Source organism: Aythya ferina (genome assembly GCF_964211825.1).
Source record: "Aythya ferina genome assembly, chromosome: Z".
Classification (NCBI taxonomy): domain Eukaryota; kingdom Metazoa; phylum Chordata; class Aves; order Anseriformes; family Anatidae; genus Aythya; species Aythya ferina.
In genome coordinates, this window is record NC_140299.1 from 69,097,935 (window position 1) to 69,110,644 (window position 12,710).

The 12,710-nt window shown below is 50.2% G+C and overlaps 2 protein-coding genes across 2 annotated transcripts in view; one reads left to right on the forward strand and one right to left on the reverse strand.

Annotated features, from left to right (window-relative positions):
• Nucleotides 1–1,695, forward strand: part of NCBP1 (nuclear cap binding protein subunit 1) — a 29,383-nt gene extending 27,688 nt beyond the window's left edge. The window contains exons 22-23 of the mRNA XM_084503346.1: nt 329–442; nt 1,334–1,695. Coding sequence (XP_084359472.1) covers nt 329–442; nt 1,334–1,447 — 228 coding nt within the window. The 3' untranslated portion in view covers nt 1,448–1,695. The remainder of the gene's footprint in view (nt 1–328; nt 443–1,333) is intronic.
• A 3,144-nt stretch (nt 1,696–4,839) lies between these two features.
• XPA (XPA, DNA damage recognition and repair factor) lies at nt 4,840–12,393 on the reverse strand. The gene is made up of 6 exons (XM_084503347.1): nt 12,103–12,393; nt 11,331–11,462; nt 9,064–9,169; nt 7,285–7,450; nt 6,435–6,552; nt 4,840–5,065 (listed from the first exon to the last, which is right to left on the reverse strand). Exons 1-6 carry the CDS (start codon nt 12,293–12,295, stop codon nt 4,917–4,919), a joined length of 864 nt encoding a protein of 287 aa, XP_084359473.1. The 5' UTR covers nt 12,296–12,393; the 3' UTR covers nt 4,840–4,916.
• Nucleotides 12,394–12,710: the final 317 nt, after the last annotated feature.

The window sequence follows — 12,710 nt, forward strand, 5'->3', positions numbered from 1 at the left end:
GGATGAGGAAAAGGGAATAGGAAAACGGGCTGATGGGCTTAATGTGGTCTAGAGTCAATCCCAGATCATCCCACAGCAAAGACTGCTGCTGAGCAGAATCTGTTTAGTTTCACGTGCACAGGAGCAGAATTCTGCTAGTATATAGTTTCCTGAACAACCAGAAGGTAAGTTGGTTTTGTTTGTGTGCTAATTAAGCGTCTGCCAAGCAAAATGATTACTCTCATGTTGCTGCTCAAAGTTTCTGTCCCCAAGATACCCTTAGTTGAAGCTAGGAACCTGCTTTCATTTGATGAGATTAAATAAGTATTATTTTTTTCCTCTCTTGAAGCGTTTCATTATGTTGTTAACTGAGCACTTAGTGCGCTGTGAAACCGGTGGAATCGATGTATTTACACCTTGGTACAAGAGCTGTATAGAGAGGTTGCAGCAGATCTTCCTACAAGTAAGTTCCACGTCTCGGTTTGGAAGGGTGTGGGCAGACGCATGCTGGGTTGAAAAGCTTTTGTGGCTGGAGAGCGGAGCACACTGTTAGAGCAGTAGGTGGCAGCATGATATCTCTGCAGGCTACTGCAGGGCTTGGCCATAACTTTCTGGTTCTGGCTGCTTCTTCGCCACATGCTGGTGGAAGGACTGGATCTTGCAAAGTAGATTCTGAGCTGTGACTGTGAAATTAGCTGAGCTCCTTTTGACTGTGCTTATGGTAAGGGCAAAGCTCTGAGCAAACAGGAATACTAAAATAGAAGTCTCTTAAATACGTGGATGAAAATACTGCAAAATTCCGTTTACTAAGATGCATAAATATATCAGAAATTTGGACAGGAATTCTCGGCTTTGTATTAAATCAGGTAACAAGCACAGATGAAAGGATGAAGGCCACAGTAATAGAAAAATTGTAGCAGTGTGAGCAGGACGTATATCAAAAGATGGGTGACTGCAAGGGAGTGGCAGCGTAATTCTCCCATGGGCTGAACCCTTCCCTGGTCATAGATGTGACTTCAGAGCATGGCAAATAACTTGAGTCTCTGAAGATATTTCCGCAGTTGCCTCTGGACGTGGCATACTGCACGCAATTCAGTGTTCGGGAGTGGAAAGCCACAGGGAGCATGGTGCTTCTTGAAACAGGCTATCAGTGTGTGCTTTCTGTTCTTTGTGCAGTCAGTGGTGGTTCTGCATCGTGCCTTTCTTGTCAGTGGCTAATGTCTCATGGAAATGAGATGCGCTCGGCAATTTGGATGAAAATACTTGACCTGTGATTCTTAAATGTATTGACTTCTCTTCCTGTTCTTATATAAAGATACGTGAAAACAAAACTTTTTTTTTTTTTATCTGCCAGCATCACCAGATAATCCAGCAGTACATGGTGACCCTGGAGAACCTCCTGTTTACAGCTGAACTGGACCACCACATACTGGCTGTGTTTCAGCAGTTCTGTGCTCTGCAGGCCTGAGGAGTATTCGTGGGCAGAGTGGCAGAGTCTTGTCTGCAGGACTTTAATGAATTATTTTTTTTTTTTTTTTATGCGAAACATGGGGATGAAAAACTTTTTGACTAAAACTGGCTTTCATGTGCTCCTACGTAAAACAATACAGTACTCTAACCTACAGCAAACTGTGTAAGCATCATAAGCCTTACTAGATACGATTCATAGGGGATTGACATAAAGTAAAATACAAATTCTTTTAATCTGTCTTTTAATTTGGTTTGACTCTTGACTTCATGCTAGCATTTTTCCCCCCCTCTTTGTTTATATGAAAAGGAAAACCAGGCAAAAACTACTATAGGATTTGTTACCTCTGCCTGGCCCTTAAATCAAAGGAATTGCAAAAATGTGAAACAATTTGTAGTGTTTTGTGAGTGTGAAGGGGAATGCGCTTTCTCAGTGAACAGTGTGGTAAGTTCTCTAGGATGGCACAGGAAAAAGTGTCTTAATTTTGGGCACGTGAAACATTGAGATAAGCTTTCAAAGTAGGATACAGCATACGGATTTATTATCAAGCCAGCTAGATTTTCAGAGTTTGAAAGAACATGGTTGTAATACAATTGAAATATGTTTTTTAAATGTATTGTCTGGTGTCTTATTCCAGTAGCTATAAACAATCAGTAGAGGAACTTCATGTACGTCTTCTGAAAAATGCAATCCTTCTGGCAGTAGGGTCAAAGAACCATGAACTGCTCCTGGCAGTCGTCTCCACTGGTAGTAGGCAGAGACAGTCAGCAACACTCGGAGTGGGACGGATTTTCTGCTGCTGTACTGCTCACCTCACGGAGGTGTAGGGGCCTCCAGCCCCACAGCGGAGAGGGAAGGGCAGCGTCCAGCTTGTTCCTTAACTCCAGCCTGTAGCTAGCTGGGCTGCACCTGCAGGGATCCCAGAAGCCCTTCTGGTACTGGCTGCAGATAAACCAAGTGCCCTCGCCTCACCTGGCTTAGTGACAACTGCTTCGTGGTGGCTGTATCTGCTGCCCTTCCCTTGCTTCAAAGCGTGGCAACAGCATGCGGCTCCCATGTCTTCAGAAAGCGTTTTAATGCTAAACTGATACCTTATAGGAGAGTTAGACTGGGGAAACACAACCTGAAAATAGAGTAGCCTTAGTTTCGAGTTATGCAAATGATTTACTTATATAAATGCCAAATCAGCAGTCTGTTTTACGGTAAGCAGTGACGAATGGCAAAGACACTGCCTTAGGTGCTCAGGTCTGTACTGTGCAGCGTACTTCCAAGACGTTTATGGTCTCTTTATTTTGCTGGTGAATGTTTAAAGAATTTTGTACCTAGTGCTACTCAGTTCAAGCTCAAAAGTGATGAATTTTGGGTAATTTTGTTCCTTGTTGAAGTTTTGTTCAAATTTTTTTTCAGTGTTATGCCTAGTAATGCATTTCATCCCAACATTAATGAGTTGACCTCCTAATCAAGTGAGGAGGGTTAAAAAAAAAATGACATTTTTTACTTTGAGTGTTGATTTAAGCTTGTATGTGGCCTGTAGCAATTGGATATATCTCATAGATTAAATCTGTTACTTCTGCTTTGTCTGCTTCCCCTCTCTGATTTGACTGACCCCTCCCTTCTTTTAGAGTATACTGTTAAGTGTTACGAATTTGCTTTATGCAAGGGTTTTGTCAGTTGTGCACAGACTTCTGCTTCAGATCTTTCTGTTAATGTTCTTGAGTAATCAAATAGCCTTTTTTTGAAGAAACATTTAGCGGTGTAGAGAGTTTAATTGATTTTTTTTTTTTTCCACTGTCTCAGATCAGTGAGGAATTCTGATATTAACCAATGGTGGGGATCTGACTGACTGTGATATGATTTCTGTAAAAGCGATGATGCGGTTAAAACTTGCAAACCTGTAACTTCCTCTCAGCCTCGGCAAATAATGGTGCTCGGGATCCAGTCGCAAACACCTGTGTGCGGACAGCGTAATCCTGTGATTTCAAACCAAATAGCAAAGTCTTTCACAACTGGGTGAACTTCCCGCGTGCGCATGGGCTTTGATTACATCCCTGCAGTCTGTGGCAAGCCTTGCTGTACTCCCGGTCGGTCCGGCGGCACACAGCTGGGTGGACTGGACTGGGAAACCGGTTGGATCTCTGGGAGAAGGGAGGAATGACACGCTCGTACCCAAAAGCAATGCGGGCAGCTAGCTGCAGGAACTTGGAGCTGCCGCAGTACAGGGGTTGGCAGATAGCGTAAAGATGCTGTAGAATTGTGGCGTGCTTGGAAAAAATCCACAATTAAAAGACGAAAATAAATGAAGGTGAAGCAGCTTGCTACGGGGAGTGTTTGTCCGAGCTGTTTTTGGGGGGTGGCGCTGAAGCAACGCGGCCATCAGAGGGTTGTGCTGTGTGTGCTAGGTGCAGCCGGGTTCGGACCCGCTTCCCGGGTGGTGTGCGTGCGTGCTGCCCGCTGGCACAGGCGCCTTCCCTCTCCTTGCCACCAGACAGCCAGGGGCTGGCAGTGCTCTGTGTTTTGGGGCTGCGCTGCCTCAGCAGCTTCCCCGCGGCCTGCCCCGTGTCAGCGTGGTGGACAAAGGGCAGGGCTGACCGGAGGTGGCTGCCTGGCTGCAGCCATTTCCATGTGCACTCCTCGGCAGCAGGAAGGGCAGCGGAAAGTTGGAAAAGGGAGGAGGGCGCGCTGGGACCGAGCTGTCCCCCTGCGCACGCCGAGAGCAGGCAGGTACGTGCAGTGCAGCCAGCGCGGCAGGGGAACGCTGCTCCCGGCCTCGCTCAGCACAAGGAGAGGGAGGGAGTTGCCAGAATTACTCACACCTCCCTCCAAAATGGAGGTGAGCGCAGGGAGCCATCTTGCGCTCCCTGGGCCAAGCAGGGAACAGCAGCAGGAGAGGGCTGCTCGCTGCCACAAGGGTGCTGGCCTCACAGCCCCTTACCCACCGCGGGCTGCTCTCTGTGCTCTTGCTCTCCTTCCCCCCAAAAAAACCACCCTCGCTGCAGGCAGAGGGCTCCAGCTCCCCATGAAGGAGAGGAGGCCGCCTCCTGAAGTGCTAACTGCACCAGCCATGTTAGTTCCCAGTGTGCTTACAGAGGCCAAGGACGAGGACCAGGGTACTGTAGCCCGTGGGGAAAGGCATCTCCCACCTTCACTTACGGGTACCCCGTGCCCTGCTGCCCGTGACGGGTCTTAGTAACTGGAACCCAGCTAGCAGCTGGGGAAGTTTTCCACCTTTAATTTCATCAGAATAGGGTAATGATGCCAACTTACCTTTCACCAGCAAGGTAACCATTTCTTCAACTGTTACAAATGTGCATCTTCCACCCCAAGACCCATCCAGAAAGCCCACCCTTACTGTTCTGTAGTTTCTCACAAAGAAACATTCTTCACCCAAGTTGTTCACGCTTTGGTCATAATAAGTTTATTTGACTTTAATACAAAATACAATTAAAAAGATACTTAAATTAGAAAAAAATTACATCTTCTCATAAGTTAATTTATGGCCACATACAGTACATGTCTTTTTGTATGTATCTTCATCAATGTTTTCTTCTGGTCCATATTCATGCTCGTGGATGCTAGCTGCTCTCTTCCACAAACTGTTCCTCACTGCGCGGCGGAGCTCTGAGGAGAAAGAGGATTTTTTTGAGAGGGTGAAGCGTTAGTGAATAAAACTCAAGCCACCCACCCACCTTTTGAGGCCTACCCTTGACAACCTGCTTTCTGCCCGTCTGACATAAATTTGTTCTTGCAATACTCGTTTGCAGGAACAAGTTTTGATTTGCCTTGCAGTCAGCTTCGCCTTGTTCACAGGGTTTTAAAGGACAGGAAATACAATGGCAAAATTTCCCAGCAGGTTTTCCACCTGGAGTAAGCATGTGTTGCCTCACCCGTGCTGCCCTTCAAAGCTATCCAGAAGGGCTGGCTGGAAGGAGGAGGCAAGCATGAAGCACCTCATTGTTTTACATGACTAAGAAGAAGCACTTCTCATTCAGGTCACAGTATTCGTCCTAAATGACTCTGCATTCTCCCAGCTCTATGCCCAGCAGCAAGTTGCCTATCCAGCAGCTGCAGTGAAGTCAGCGCCCCGCGGTCGAGCCTGACATACTACTTTCTGCATGCTGCAAGTGGGTGGCGGGAATACTAAGCAGCAGAGGGTAGTAACATTTCCAGCCAAGTCATTTAGGCTGCAAACGCCGTCATGTTAAGGCCTGTCCTTGCCCTGAACTCCATCATCTCTGCCACGGTCTGCTGCAATCCCTCCTGTTTGCTCAGCCCTCTGTGCTGCCTCCTCCAGACAATGCCAGCGCGGCCAGCCCGAGCCCTTTGGCTCCGAGTGTGAGCCCCGCGCAGGCAGCACCGCGCCAAGCCTCAGCTCTTGCTAGGAAACTGACGCGCAGGCTCTTAAAATGACCGGCGTGTCTGAGCTGAAAGCCTTTTTTTGTAGTTTCACCTACCCGCTGAATACTCTCCTAAATATTAATTTCTTAGGAAAAATACGGATGAAAACCAGTAAAACTCTGAGCTGGAACATTGTGAACAGTGGGAAAAGGCGTTTTCTGCCTTCATTTACAGTTATCCCACTGCACGTGTATGATTTTTGAATTATAACCCACTGACAAAAAAAAATCTGCTTTCTTCAAGTCAGAAAGAGTAACAAAGACAATCCCAGGCATGCTCTAGGTCATACCAAAGAATTTTTAAAACACTGTAAAGGACTTTTATACATCATTTCTGTCACTTGCAGCATTTCCACAGGACAAGAGGCTAACTCAGTCTGTAAGAGACCTCAGATCTCTAGTCCCACCCTCTGCTCCGAGGAGTTAGCTAGCCACGAGGTCAGACCGGACTGCTCCAGGCTTACTCACACAGGTCATGCAGAGCCTCCATTTTGTCACACCGAGCGCTAACCACTTTGATCGGATACAGAAATAACCTCACGCGGAATTGGACGTTCCTTTAAGTATAGCGTTATGCAAGTCTGAGCATTTACCTTTAACCTTCTTATCAAACTTCTTCTGTTTTATCTTCTCTCGGCTGTCACGGCGGAGTTCCTTTGCTTCTTGCAATGATTCTTCACTACCCCAGACTTCAAGAGAACGCTTGATTACCTACAGGATGGACACAAATGTGTTTCTTTTTTCCCCTGAAACGATAAAAATAAACTATTCTAACTCACAGGCACAATTTCCCCCTATACATATGCAAACTAAGTCAAGCCTACCACCAAGAATCCTGTCTCTGCCTCCTATCTCTTCGCCTTTGAACTGCAAATGTGAGCATTCCTTCCACACCGACAGATAGCTTAGGAGATTTGTTTTAGCACCAGCTAGATTAACTTCCTTAAACCAAACCCCGCTCTGAATTTGTGCACAATCAAGCAAAGCAGCAGCATTCCTGAGAAAAGGAGGGAACGGGAAATTACAGCCTTGTAAAATCGACTTGCTGCTCTCGCTCCCAGGGCAGAGCTGCAGACCCGGGGCCGCGAGCCACAAAGGGCCACAGGCAGCAGCAGCTGCCCAACGCCTTTCAGGTCAGCGCTGAAAGGCCATTAACTTTTATGGCCCGTACTTGTGCAAACAGGGGTACCGAGATCTTGGTCCATAAATGTCTTTAAAAGGCCTTAAAACACGGACATTTTCATGAATTTGGCCCATACCTCGCTACTTCGACCATAAAGAAAATTTACACAAGCCAAACTTAATATACCTGGCTTTATCAAAATGACTCAGCAATCAGGACTGAAGTGATAAATTCTGGTCATCGAAGTCACACAAAGGTTAAAAAAAAAAAAAAAAAAAAAAAAAAAAAAAGAGGCTGAAATACTCCAACGGTTTCTGTACCTGCAGCTTTAAATAAAGTTTCATGTCACCCCACCGAGGGTTGTGAGGGTTTTTCTTCACAATAAATCTGAGCACCGGCTCCCTCTTGTCTAAGTCACAGTCTTTGAGAAGATACTCTTCTTTGGCTTCTGTCCTTGTTATAAGCTTATGCTTATCTTCAGCATCTCTGGAAGACGTAAAACAATCATGAAAAAGCTACACGTGAAAACTACTTATCAGTTTCTTGAAAACTACTTATCAGTCTCTAAGTCCCCATCCCATCCCCAAGCATTCCTGAAATACCAGCAGCCTTCATCCTCTCAATTTTTAATGTATGCAATTAATTTTGAATTCGAACACTCTAGCTAAACTCTGATACAGGTTTACTGGAATTATGTTAGAAAACCCTCCAATTTGAGCGAATATAAGCTGTTTCTTTGTTTCTCTGGAAGGGCTTTTTTTTTATTATTATTATTATTTATTTTCTTACACTAGGAACAACTGAAACTTGGGAGATTATGAGTAGCTTTAGGCTATTCACCTAACCCAGATGTAACTCAGAGGACAAAAGTACAAGCCTGACACATGGTCAAGAGAAAAAGAATGTGTAATGTGAGACAGGTCAGATCACCTGAGACAGAATATACACACTCCATATGCTGCTAGATCCCAGAAAGAGATTAGCACACAGAACTCGTTTCTAAATGCAATTCAGCAAGCATCGAGAAAGAGTCAAATAAAGACCTTAAAATGCTGCAGTTTCAGCCAGACAGATGAAAAACTGTCTAACCGCAGCGGCACTCACCAATTAATGGAAAAAAAATTTACAAAATCCTGACTTAAGGACAACTTAAAACTGCTTCATCTGGAACAGTTTGCCAAGCAGGAAGTGCTAGCAACCGTCATCAAGGAAGTAGTGCTGTAAATACAGCTCTACCAAATCTCAAAGTTCATAGTAAAGGCTATTGCACCACCGACTCCTTCAACATTCGGCTCCGAGAGCCACTAGTCCAAAGGGTAACTAACTGCCTTCCAGTCCCCAGGCCCTCTCCTCCCGTGCCTTTTTCCACCCCCGAAGAGGCAGCACTTTGTCCCTGGAGGCGATGAGCTGCCTGTGGCTTACGCAGGCACTCCGCCACTCCACGTGGTTACCTGGGAAGCTCCCCGAACGCACTCGCAGCCATCTTTTCTCCTCCTCCATCCCCTCTCGCACCCGTCCCCACGCTCTGAGGGGTGGGCTGCCTCACCGCCTGTCCCTGCCCGGCCATCCCGGCGGCCTGCCGAGCGTGCCCCCCGCCCGAAGGCAGAGCAGGGGGGCCGCCTCCCCGCGGGGCCCTGCTCTCGGGCTGCCATGTTGCAGGCCCACCTCTGCTAACTTCTGGCTACCCAAAGTTGCTTCACTGCGACAGGGAGTTCTCTCCCAGGACCTGGCCCCGCGCTATAAAGCAGACACCGCGTTATGCAGCCCAGCTCGTTATTTAAACAGTGCCCTCCACCAGGCATGAATTTGCATGCCGCCAGGCTCGCTAGCCACTCCCAGACATTGTTTCTAGAACATTACACAAACCCCTACTTAGGTCCTGCATCCAACACAGGCTCATGAGGTGACGCTGCCATTTTTCACTTTCATAATGGAAAATACAGAGGCCATCAGTCAACTTCCTCTTACTTTTTCAGTAAGTCTAAAGTTACTGAGAAACCTCTCTGCTGACGGCCTTTTAATTAAGGGCTAATTTACCAAATTACAGCTAGCAATCTTTACACAAAATAAAGCTTCCCTCTCCTGATTATCTGTAATACCTGCAATTATCACAAGTTGCCCAATCAAAGTGCTGCATAAGGTAGGAATCCATGAATTCTTTGCCACAGTCTCCACAGATGAGATAGTCAAATTCTAGCACAGGTGCTAATGGAAAGAAAGATTTTTTTTTTAAAGGAACTACCACCACGTTGAACACAAACATATGGAATTGGTATCACAAGCAACTTTACTAAAATTTACATTTGGTTTTATACTATTCATTACAAGCTCGTTTAATTCCTCTGTTAAAGTTTACCCGAAAGATACAGTAAAAATTCAGAACCATCATCATGCAATCCCATCTTTGCTGATAGATTTTTTTTTTTTTTTTTTTTTTTTTACTGGAAGGTTCACTGCATTTAGTATCGGATTTCAACATTCGAGAGCACACATTTGTTTCAACTTAACAATTGCTAAGCGAGAAAGAAAATTCCCCCGCATTTCCCCATGAGGTGCTTTATATCCCCTCCTACCGCTTCCTCCCTTCCGGCCCTCAAAGCACGTCCTGATATGCAGGAGACATGCGGGCAGGGACGGGAGAAACCAGAGAAGGGGATGGCGGCAGGGGAGCGTGGCTCGAGCAGGAAGCAGTACAGGAGCCGCACTGGCATTACAATCCAACTCAGCCCTGCTCCAGTTTTCTTCCTAGCTCGGCCACACCTGCCTCTCCCAAAAAGAGCTCAACGGAGGCCTGGGGCAGTTGGCAAGGCTCTTGCGCATTCCAGCTGGCAGAAATGGAGGTGGATGGCCAGAGAGCTGCTAGGAGTGGAATGGGGATGGAGCTCCACTACAATCCTCTCCCCAAGCCCTCTCAGCACTGCTCCAAGCCCAGGCTCATCCCAGTGCCGGCCATCACTCCTGGCCGCATCCTCGCCGGGTAGAGATCACCTCCAGCGTCATCGCCATCTGCTTTATGCTCCATGTGACACCCTGAAACACTGATTCACGTACCCGCAGCTAGAAGGAATGCTCGTTTGAACAGTAACATTAAAAAAAAAAAAACTAGCAGAAAATTAGTGGTTTTATACAGTTTTGTAAGCCGAAGTGCAGCAGCGGTGAAGAGCATTAATAATACCTGAAATAGAAAATTAATTCTTGACATGCAACATCATACATTTTTAATAGTGTTTGCATTTATAGCCGATTGAATCTAGCAAAGCCGACATTTTATCCCAATTCAGTCTCGCTAGCGACAGCGGGGCGGGCGCTTCAGCACTTCGCATAGCCATGCTCTTACATCACGTTTCGTAATTTAAAGCAGTACTCCCGAACATAAAGGCATTTTATTAGGACAATGACGTTATGAATTATACAGCAAGAACGACCCCAGTGCAAAGGCATCGCAGATCTACTTCGTTTTTTTAAAAAAAAAGAAAAAAAAAGAAAAAAAAAAAGAGAACAGAAAAGCATAAGCCTCTCGAAAGCAGTAAAGGCTGCTAGCCGTTTATACTCTTAACGAAATCCGGTGGTGATTTCTAACAAAGAGATACACTGCACCAACGGCCCTGCAGTTGATTCAGAGCAGAACAAAGCAAGACAAAGACATTCCCAGAGAAGAAAGTGGATCTATTTTGGGATTCCTACTTCTCCATTTGCTTTTTGGAGAGGGAATATCACGAGGCAATATGTCGAAATCCTCCACCGAACGATCAGCAACTTGGCGTCAACGTTTTATAACGATAAAAGCTGACACTGCAGCAGCGCCCAGATCGCGGCATAAAGGCTAGCGAAAAACCTCGAAATTCCCCCAGACCGACGGAACCGCGCGGATTTAGGCTTAAATAGGTCTTACAAACCCGAAATCCCGAAAGAAATCACGGAAATAGCGTTTACCGGGGGCTGGGAAAAAAGCCGCTAAGCCCAAGGGCACACGCGGCGTCCCACTTCCGCGGCTTAAAATTCTTCCTTTTTCATCGCGTCTCGCTCGCTCGCGAGCCGCCCGAATACCGATGGATGCAGGCGCGCCAGAAACCGCGCTAATCCAGCGAGACGCGTTGGGGGGGGGAAGAAAAGGAGGAGGGAGGGGAAAGGGGTGGGGGGAAGAGGGTGGGAAATGGAGGGAAAGGGAAAAAAAAATGAGGGAGAAAAAAAAAAAAAAAAAAAAAAAAAGCTGCCGAACCCGCCCTGCTCGCTCAGCCCGACCCGGCTCAGTGTCGCCCCCGCGCCTTCCTGCCCGCCCCCGCCAGCTCCACGCACGCGGCGCCGCCTGCTCCTCCCGGCGCCCCGGCCACCTCTTTCCTGCGCCGCTCCCTCCAGTTATTATTACCGGGGGGACGCACGATCCTGGCGGCGGCGCTGCCGCGCTCTTCCTCCTCCTTCTCCTCCTCCTCCTCCTCCTCCAGGAAGAAGCCCCCTCCCGTGTCCACGACCTTGGCGGGGGCCCGCACCCGCACGCCGCCTGCGGAAGACAAACGGGGGAGGGAAGAAGGGAGGAAGGGAAGGGAAGGGAAGGGAAGGGAAGGGAAGGGAGGGAAGGAGGGGAGGGAGGGAAGGAGGGGAGGGAGGGAGGGGAGCGAGGGAGGCGCCGCGTTACGCGCCCGCGCACCGGGGACGGCCCCGCGCCGCCGCCGCTGCCGACAGGGGGCGAGCGCGGGCGCGCGCCCTCCCCCCGCGGCGCGAGGCGGGGGGCCCGCGGCGAGAGCGCGCGCGCGCGCACAGCGCCCCCCCCCTTTCCCTCCCCTCCCCCACCCCCCCCCCACCCTCACCCCACACGCGTGGTAGCGAAGAGGGGGGGAAGGGAAAAAGGAGAGGGAAGAAGGAAAAGGGATGGGGGGGGGGGAGGCGCGCGCGCGCGCCGCCGCCCCTCCCCCCCACCTCACTAACGGCCGCGCGCGCGCTGCCCCCCCCTCCCCCCCCCACCTCACCAACCGCCCCCGCCGCCTCGCGCCCAACGGCTGGCGGCCCCCATCCCCCCCCCCCCCTCCCCCGTATCCCCTCAGGACCCCCCGCAGCCCCCCGCCTCGCCCCACACGGCACCCCAGTGCCGATCCCCGACCCCCAGCCCCAGCCCCAATCCCGCCCCGTCTCCTCCATCCGACCTGCGGCAGGGTAGGGCCGTGCCGCCAGCCGCGCCTGCCGCAGTGCCAGCGCCCGCTGCCGGTTCCGCTCCATCTTGGCCAGCGCCGCCGCCGACAGGGGCGGCCGCTTCTCCTCCTCCTCCTTCTCCTTCTCCGCTCTCACTGCTGCCGCCTTTACCCCGGCGCCGGCTCCCCCAGCCCCCGCCGCGGCCATGGCGGCCGTGCTGCGGGCGCCGCGCTCCCCCCCGGCTCCGCCAGCGCCGGGCTCGCCCTTCCCCTCGCCCAGCCGCCGCCGCACTGCGCCTGCGCACAGAGGGAGGCAGGGAGGGGGCCGGCGGGGAGGGGAGCCCCCCTCCCGCCTTCTGCGCAGGCGCGCGGCGCGCGGCCCCGCCCACGCGGGCGCCCCCTCCCCCCCCCCCCCCAGCCCCGTCCCGCCGCCGTGCGGGGGGTGCCGGGAAACGGGAGGGGGAGGGGAGGGGAGGGGACGGGAGGGAGGGGTGGGTGGGTGCGGGGGGGGGTCTGCGTGGCGCCGGGATATGGGGGGGGTGCAGGGGGGTGTGGGGGGGGAGGGGAGGGGAAGGGGGCTCCGCTGGGGAAGGGGGAGGGGGAGGGGAGAGGCGGGAAGCGGG

What these genes read in the sequence shown, in the direction of transcription:
- XPA (XM_084503347.1), bottom strand. Translation starts at nt 12,295, where the DNA reads ATGGCCGCGGCGGGGGCTGGGGGAGCCGGCGCCGGGGTAAAGGCGGCA. An exon ending in GCAACTTGTGATAATTGCAG is followed by an intron (nt 7,451 to 9,063) that starts GTATTACAGATA and finishes TACGTCTTCCAG; the next exon opens with AGATGCTGAAGATAAGCATA. An exon ending in GTTTGATAAGAAGGTTAAAG is followed by an intron (nt 5,066 to 6,434) that starts GTAAATGCTCAG and finishes CTTTCTCCTCAG; the next exon opens with AGCTCCGCCGCGCAGTGAGG.